We start from the raw sequence: 8,636 nt of genomic DNA, 5'->3' as shown, positions 1-8,636 counted from the left end.
GGAGCTCGTTAACTCAAATTACTCTGTCAACTCAATGCAAAAAATCCGCTGAGAGACAGCTGGTATCTCAAAAAACTTGTTAGTCGGGACACTCGTAAGTCAAGGCCCCACTGTACCACAGTTTTCTAATCCACTTTACAAAAGTATTTTGTAGCCAGTTATTTTACTGACATACATTACTAGAAATTATCGTGGAATGGTGTTTATTTTTCTTTTAAGGCTCAAACTAAGTTTTTTTGAGGATTTTTAGATAGTCATTAGATACCATTTATCCAAGATAATTTTATGATACATAAAACGTAGATATTATGTTAAAGTTAGTCTTTATTCCTTACTTGATATAAAAATTAACGACTTATCCTAGAGCTTTCCTAATGTCTGTTTATTTGATATGCTTTTAATTTAGCTTTAGAACCTTCATAATAATAGCTTTTACCTTTTTTTAATATTAAATTTACTATATTATAAGGAAATAGCTACTGGATTAATGTTATCACTTTAAAATTTTTTTAATGTAAGGGACTCTGATAAATGTTATTTATGAGTAGTTTTTAATATTAAGAGCATTTTCTTTTTTATTATAAGATATTATGAACTGGATCCTCACAAGAGTCTCCTTGACAATTTGAGGAACAAAGTGATCATTGAGTACCCAACATTACATGTGGTATTGAAAGAATCCAGTAAAGACATGAACGTTCTTCACGAAGGTAAGTATCCATTTGTTCCTGTAATGTTCAGAATAACTGTAGTGAGACCAAGCAATAGGGCCATCTGTATTACCTTACATATGTGTTTTCCCAGTAGATTTACACACGTTTACTCTATAGCTACAGTTAATACTGTAAGTGACAAATGAGCTGCTCCTGTCTGGTTTGAGAGAATGTAAGCTATCAATTTTAAAATGACTGAACCAGTTTAAATGCCTGGCTATAAAAGGATGCTCTTTGTCTTACATGAGTCCTATGTGTTACTTACCTTAACTCAAAACCATTAGATACCATTTTCAGTTAAGAATTATAGGTATAGGCCAAGTTTCATTGTAACAAACTCCAGGTTAACATAAAGTCCTTGGATTGGATTGAACTCCGTTGTTTAAGATAATATTACCTGAAATATGTAATTTGGTTTTATTGCTATTATTGACTGTAACAGGAAGTAACCTTTACTGTAACGTCTTCTCTGGACAGTATATAATAGCTTTTATTCTTGGGAAAGTTAATAGGGAAAAATAATTTTCCCAAGTGGCCAAAATTTTGTCAGTTTCACAATTTGAAACTAGATTTTTAATTAGCAAATTTGAAATTTCTAATAATCAATTATGGATTTCTAAATCTTAAGGTTAATTCTTTTTTATATTTTTTACAGTTTGAAAATAGCTGGGGGGTTTTTTCCTCAAATTAAATAAGAAATTTTACTTTTAAGTGACCAGTTTCACTTTTTTTTTAAGTTGTATAAAACGTTGCTTTTTCCTTAACATAATTCACATAACTCTCTCTCTAAATGTTGGTTTCAGGGAAAGTTGTTTAGTAATGTGGGTTACTAGCCAGGGCAAACATTGTCTGTGTAAATAAACATGCACACACAGCACCTCTTTTACCTTGTTTAGGAATGCACATTGAAGTAAGGCTTCCTGTAACGCAGCAAAAAGAAAAGCTACTTTTGTAATGAGTGCACTTGGAACCTTCTTAAGAAACATTTGCTCCTTTTTGGTAGGTGTATGATGTTTGACTTATCTACAGGAAGCACGAGTGACTTGTGCTTTCAGTATAGAGGATAGTGTAGAGCTGCTCTAGCAAAGAACTAAGGAGGATCCGACAGGATTTGAAGGAGCGTACCAGTGTTGTCATATCATAAGTACATTTACTTTAAAAACAATGCCAGGCCTTCCCATACATGCATTTCTTTGTGTAAACACTCCAAGGCGTCTGTTTTGTTTTTTTGTGGGGGGTTTTTGTACCTTCTCAAACCATTGGATATTCTTCAGGGTGGTCCCTTAATACAGAAGAAGGGTTATATAAGAATAGGACATTTTCTTTGGAAAGCCTTGAAATTCTCTCTCCAAAGCCAAAAACCTGAATTTTTAATCTTGAGTTCATAGCACAAGGTGTTTCTCTTCTAGTTTTGGGGAAATGTGTTTCTGGGATTGGATTCAGTAGTTTTCACAGTTGATGGTTGTTATAATGTTTGTTATTGTAGATTGCTGTAATTTGCTTTGTTCCCTATGTTGATGAGCCATAGGCAAGTTTTGTTTGTTTGCTTTTTGCTTTTTAAGGAATGAAAAAAGTTGACTGAAAAGATTTAGCAGTTAAGGTAACTCACTAGATTGGAGATGTAGAGTGCTAATCACCCGTCTCGTTTCAATCCAGTATGAAGTGATCAGAATAGTGTTACTTGCTTCACAGGTCTTTGTTTGCCAAAATTAACTAGTAGATCAAATGACTTGATGAAAGCGTGCTTCATTTCAGTCTAAGGAAAAAGAATGGAGCTCTATTAAAAGAAAACAACTGTGCAACTTCAGTAAGCAAGAAAAGCGAAAAAGTTCGAAAATTGCAATGCCAAATAGTACAAAGCCCCATTAATTTAAAAATACCAGCATAATATATTTCTCTGTTGTTCTAAGATAACTAAAAATTAGAAAATGCCTCTGCCTTTGAGAAGGAATCCAACCCAAAATTGATTACTTGAATTAGTGAAAATACCTGGCATAGCAGCTGCTCATACATCAGTCTGTTGTTGGGCCAATGAATCCTTTCATCCCTTCTCCTTCTGTCTCCTCCTCTGAGCCCTCCTTTTCCTTCTTTCTCTTCCTTTCTCTTTCAGAGTGTGTGTGAGCTAATGGGTAGATCTCAGGAACACAAATGTAAACTTTACAGTTCAGTAGGTGCTAAATAGAGTTTGCATTAAGTGCAAAGAAACCAGAAGAGACAACAACTTGTAAGATGGAGACACTTGAAGGACGCTGCTAGAGTTTATAAAATTCCACAAGAATGGGGGCATATCTTGGATGGAAGCTATTTCAAGGCCTTATTCATAAACACCAGTTTGGTTGCTGGTACAATCTTAAATCTAGGTACTATCGGCAAACCTCAAAGAACTTGACAATTGGAATATGAGGCTAGGTCCAGGTTTATGATTGTAGCACCAACTCTTATTAGCTTTGGGCCCTTGAGCATTTACTCTGCCTCTCTGAGCTCTATTTTTCTTATTTACACAGTGGAGATAAATGGGTATAAACCTCAAGCAAAATAATCTCTATTTTAACCTTAATTGTTATAGTGTTTTTATATATTATTTCCTTTTAATTTCACCATACAGTGAAATTAATAGAGTAGTCACTCTGGATCTCATTTTGCAGATAAAAAAGAAAGAAAGAAAAAACAAATACCTAATCATCAGAGATATGCAAATTAAAATCACTTTACATCTGCCAGAATGGCTATCATCAGTAAATCAACAAACAAGTACTGGCAAGGATCTGAAGAAAAGGGAACCCTCATGCACTGCTGGTGGGAATGCAGACTGGTGCAGCCACTGTAGAAAACAGTATGGAGTTTCCTCAAAAAATTAAAAATGGAAATTACCTTTGACCCAGTGATCCCACTTCTGGGAATTTATCCTAAGAAATTTGAAAGAATATATGCATCCCTATGTTCATTGTAGCATTATTTACAAAAGCCAAGATTTGGAAGCTGCCCAAGTGTCCATCAGTAGATGAGTGGATAAAAATATTGTGGTACACTTACACAATAGAATAGTACTCACCTGTTAAAAAAAAAAAAAAGGAAATCTTACCTTTTGCAACAGTATGGATGACCTATATTAATGCTTAGTGAAATAAGCCAGTCAGGAAAAGACAAATACCAGATTATATATATCATCTAATGAACAAAATAAACTGACAAACAAAATAGAAACAGAGGCATGGAACAGACTGACAGCTGTTAGAAGGAAGCGGGGGTTGGGGAACTGGATAAAAGAAGGTGAAGGGATTAACCAAAAAACATATACATAACACATAGACACAGATAACAGTGTGGTGATGGCCAGAGGGAGATGGGGGTGGGAGGGTAGGTGGAGGTGGGCAAAGGGCTGGGTAATGTGGATGGAATGAGACCTCGCTTGGGGTGATGGGCACGCGATGCAATGTGCAGAGGATGTTTTATTGAGTTGTATACTTGAAACCTATATGGTTTTGTAAACCAATGCCACCCTGATAAGTTCAGTAAAAAATAAATAAAATAAAATTCTGAGTCTTCAAAAACAAAACTGAAAGAGTGACTTGCATTTATATTGATACCACAAAAGTGCTACCCCAGGAGATAGATATAGGGAGGAAAGGTGCAGTCTCTGTCCTCAAGTTTAGTGAGTGATCATAGACTTGCATGCTCTAGTCGAGGCAGCTCCTTTAAAGGAACTCCATTTCTGCTCTGAGTCGTCTTTCTTGTGAAAGGAAGGACATGGCGATTAGCTAGTCATCTGTCAGCCCACATTCACTCAACGTATACTGCCCCTCAATTTTAAGTTTAAAAAATATCATGGAAAAGTTTATTCCAACCACACTTGGCTAGCCTATGTGATGATCGCAATCTATTCGGTGGTATGAGTGTGGGATCCTAACCACACTGTGAATGACCATTCTCAAGTCTTCCATACAGTCAGGAAGGATGTTACCTCATAAAATATAATTGCCACTTTCAGACATCATTTCTCTATTTACTGTGGCCAGAATTGTATATCCCGCCTGCCTGGGACATGACATGGTTTGTCTACCCCTGTGAGCAGTGCTATTGGTATGCATCAGAAGGAAAAGAGAAAAGGAAAAAACAGAACAGGCTAAATAGAAACAGTATAAACATGTGACTGTATGTTTTGTTTTGTTTTTTTTTTCAGTGAAAAGTGAATCTACCAAGAACATTGGCAATGAAAATTGAGCACTTCTGGAGGAAGGAAATATCGAGGTTGCAGAGGATGATGCATTGATTAACTACTGTTGGGTGATTGGGTGTATTGTCAGTGGGTTTGTGCGATTTTTTTGTTTTACTGAAAAGTAAACAATCTAAAAAAATTTTTTTTTTAAAAAAAGATGTGTTTTCTAGCCTCTTGAATTGACTTACGTGACCTTATTCCTATTAACCCCTCTTTTGCACCTGGTTGTCATCATGCTTATTTTAATTAGATCCTGACTTTTAGTATGTTCAGTTATATAGTCTGAAACATTTTCTGATTTGATACAAGGCCAAACCCAAGGATCACCTTTGTCAGCCACAAAGGTGTCAAAAGGCCATGTGACACACCAGCTAACCCACCAGTTGCCCATTCTTGCCTTTGATATTTATATGTAACTTATCCTCTTGAGATAAATAAATGGGTCTTTTCTACTTGGTAATACCCAGTAGTATGTCCTATATAAAGGCTGAATAAATACATTTAGCTACTATTTCTTATATTCAGTCAGAAAGTTAGCAACTTCACATCATTGTTTGAACCATCAATGCTCACAAATGTGGCTGCACTTGTTCTCACAGTGAGCTGTTTCTTATGAATCCTGTGCCTTTTATCCATTTTCACTCCACTCTTGTCATTGCCACACAGGGGTGTTGTGATGACCAGTGTTAGGCTGTGTTTTGAAACATCCAGCTATAACTGAAGGAAAAACACTTGGAACTCTTTAGTGTTGTTGGATTGTATATGTGTATGTATGATATACCTGGCTTAATTTATACCTTATGGCAGCTCTGTATACATTATGATCTCACATATTGAAATTAAATGTTCCTAGTTTTATTGGAATTCATACAGTTATGAAATTGCAGCATGACTATAAAAGAGTAAAAGATTATTACATCTGTGTTGCATCTGTGTACTTAATGGTTAAGAAAAACAAAGATAAAATTGGACATTGGTGATATCCATTTTTAGTTTATGATTGGAATAAGTTTTAGACCAAAAGGAAACCAAAGGCATTAATTTAAAGAGATTTCGAAAGATTAGAAATATGAAAAAATACATAATGAGAAGATGAGCCTAGAAGAAACTTGTAGAACACAAATATATAAAATTTGTGGTAGAAATTGTGGAAGAGAATCCAAAGACAGTAATGCCACAAAGACCAGTTGGTATAAAATTGTGGAAATGGGATTTATAGGAAATAAGTTATTGCAATCTAAAATACATATACTTCCTAAAGCAACGTCAGGAATCTTCTCCCTCAGTCAGTAAAAAATTTCTTTAGAATTATGTCATTCACAGTACTGCTGGGGAGACAACTAAATGGCATTTCAAAGGATTCATATTTAATCTAAAAGGGAAATTTGTCTTCTTGAAACAGGCAAGAAATAGAATGAATTGAATCAAAAGTGTGAATAGATGAATAGAATTGTTATTGGGAAAAGTGGGGCGAGGTACATAAATGAGCATGTGATCTGAAATCAGGGTGGAGAGGAATTTCCTGACAGTGAAATCTGTTATGATGTAGTCTCATTTCCAAGAAAAGTGTTGAGTTTCATCTCTTTTAGAATTTAAACTGAAAACTGGACAAAAACCAAAGAATTTATACGGTGTTTTCCCCCTCCCCAGAAGGCAAAAGAAAGGGGGAAAAAATCTACATGATGTAATAATGTATCTTTGCCATCTCTATAGAATTGTACTAAACTTTTTAATTATAGACTATTCCTTAGGAAAGAATTTAACTAGCACAGTTCCCTTAAATGAACTATCAGCTCATGTGAGTAATATGCACTTTTATTCCCATAGGATTTACAATAAACATGTGTTGTAGTGAATAACCATGTCAACTGCTTGGAGGGGGTGAAATTGGAATAATTGAGGGCTCTAGAAGTTTGTAGTATTAACACCCAATGTCTTTTTTTAGAGTCCCTTTCCATTTTGAATTCTTGACAAATTCTGATGCATAAACAAATTCCCTGACCCATGTTAACTGCAACATCCTGCATTTTGTTCATGACTCACATTTTAAAAGGAGTAAAGCTCCACCTGGCCTTCTCTATTTTTTAAACAATGATTTCAAAGAGAAGGTAGGCCTTTCATAATTGCTAATTATTATATGTGGGATTATTAGCCATAAATTACTGTAAACAAATCTTGCACCTGTTCACATTATAAATATAAATTAAAGAGAATTACTATCATTTAACTCTATAACTTAAATATAACTTAAATATAATTTAAATTTAACTGTGTAATTTAAATATAAAGATATTTAAGAATACAAAGTGTAGTTGAGCCAGTTTGTTTCCCTGTAGCAAGTGGTGGGACTCAGGCTTCATGATGTAGAGTAAATCATTAAACACATAACTGTAATGCCAAAAATTTCCTTTATACATTTTGTTTAATTTGGTTGACATATACAAGATACCTAGTTTGCTTTTATTTAATCATACACCACTGCATTAAACTGTGTTGAGTTTATTCTCAGGTAGATATTGTGTACTTTTGATTATTAATCAATTGTCCCTTAGGAACTCAATTTAAAGTAGTGTCAGCCTGAAGGGCAGTCAGTTTATTAGTTCATAAACAGGAAAGTTTATCTAGAGCCAAACACCCAAAGAAGCCATCTTTCCATCTCCCACACTTGCCTCTGGTTTTTGTCTTCCTGGATTGGTTTTCTCATCTAAGCAGACTCTTTAGGGATGCTCTTTTTGGGGTGAGAGACAGCAAGGTGAGGATGTTGGATGGCAATTTCAGCTTACGTCATCATAACCAAAGCATGGTAATAAGTTGTTTAAAATGTGGGGGAAGAACTTTGATTTTGTCCAGGTTAGATCACCTTTCATCCCTGAGCTGATCAGGAGAGGAGTTCCCCCAAAAGAAAGGGAAATGATCAGAATACCAAGCACTAGGCTCTCCTGAGACAGCCTGCCATTTCCTCACCTGGCTTCACCTTCACCAAGAGTTAAGAGTTTGAGCCCACATGCATTTGTGAACAAGGGCTAGGTGAACAACGGAAATGATTCATCTTATTTCGGGCAGCATTATTGATAGGGGTTACTATAAATTATTTTACAAATGAGAAAACCAAGGAACATAGATGTTAAAGCTTATTCTTAGGTCCAGCTGTTAAGTGATAAATAATGGAGCTTGGATGTTTTTCTTCTCTTAATTCCTGTCTGTACCTGGCATTATCTTTCTTCCTGTCTATATAAGTATTGATAAAATTATTCTGTATTTAACTGGTCTTGAAGGCCAAACCTGTGGTTGTTACTTACATCATCACAGCATCAAGCACAGTTTCTGGCATAAAGTTAAGCCCCCAATGAAGACGAGGTGTTGAGATGAGGTGGGAGGAGTAGGGAAGTTCTCCAGGTCGAAAACAAAAAAACTTTTTAAGGCTTTCTAGTACATTGTTATCTCCCAGTCTATAGGAAAGCCCCTGACTCAGGATAATATCAGTAGCTGAAAACTCAGAACTTAGCATAAGCTAGGCACCACTCTAGGCACATTATAGCTGTTAATCATTGAATCCTCACAATCCTGTGAGGTGGGCACTGCTGTGTTTCATGGAATCCAAAATGTCATTAATTAAAAATGTGCCATTTAATGTAACACTAAGAAAGAAAAAAAATGCTGCCAAGCTTTGCACAATGGCAGTATCGTAGCCAGTGAGGTTTATCCGA

At 35.4% G+C, this 8,636-nt stretch overlaps 1 protein-coding gene across 2 annotated transcripts in view; it reads left to right on the top strand.

Moving 5' to 3' along the window:
* ZNHIT6 (zinc finger, HIT-type containing 6) overlaps positions 1-5,851 on the top strand; it is a 58,764-nt gene extending 52,913 nt beyond the window's left edge. The window contains exons 9-10 of one of the 2 annotated variants that reach the window (XM_006776257.2): positions 586-710; positions 4,894-5,851. In XM_006776257.2, the coding sequence (XP_006776320.1) occupies positions 586-710; positions 4,894-4,934 (166 nt within the window). In that variant the 3' untranslated portion in view covers positions 4,935-5,851. Of the gene's footprint in view, positions 1-585; positions 711-1,609; positions 1,925-4,893 lie in introns of those variants that run through there. The other variant, XM_006776256.2, reaches the window with a different exon arrangement.
* Positions 5,852-8,636: the final 2,785 nt, after the last annotated feature.

This window comes from Myotis davidii, unplaced genomic scaffold (genome assembly GCF_000327345.1).
Source record: "Myotis davidii unplaced genomic scaffold, ASM32734v1 scaffold162, whole genome shotgun sequence".
Taxonomy (NCBI): domain Eukaryota; kingdom Metazoa; phylum Chordata; class Mammalia; order Chiroptera; family Vespertilionidae; genus Myotis; species Myotis davidii.
The sequence above is the reverse complement of the archived record's forward strand: the minus strand, read 5'-3'. Positions and strand labels throughout refer to the sequence as shown.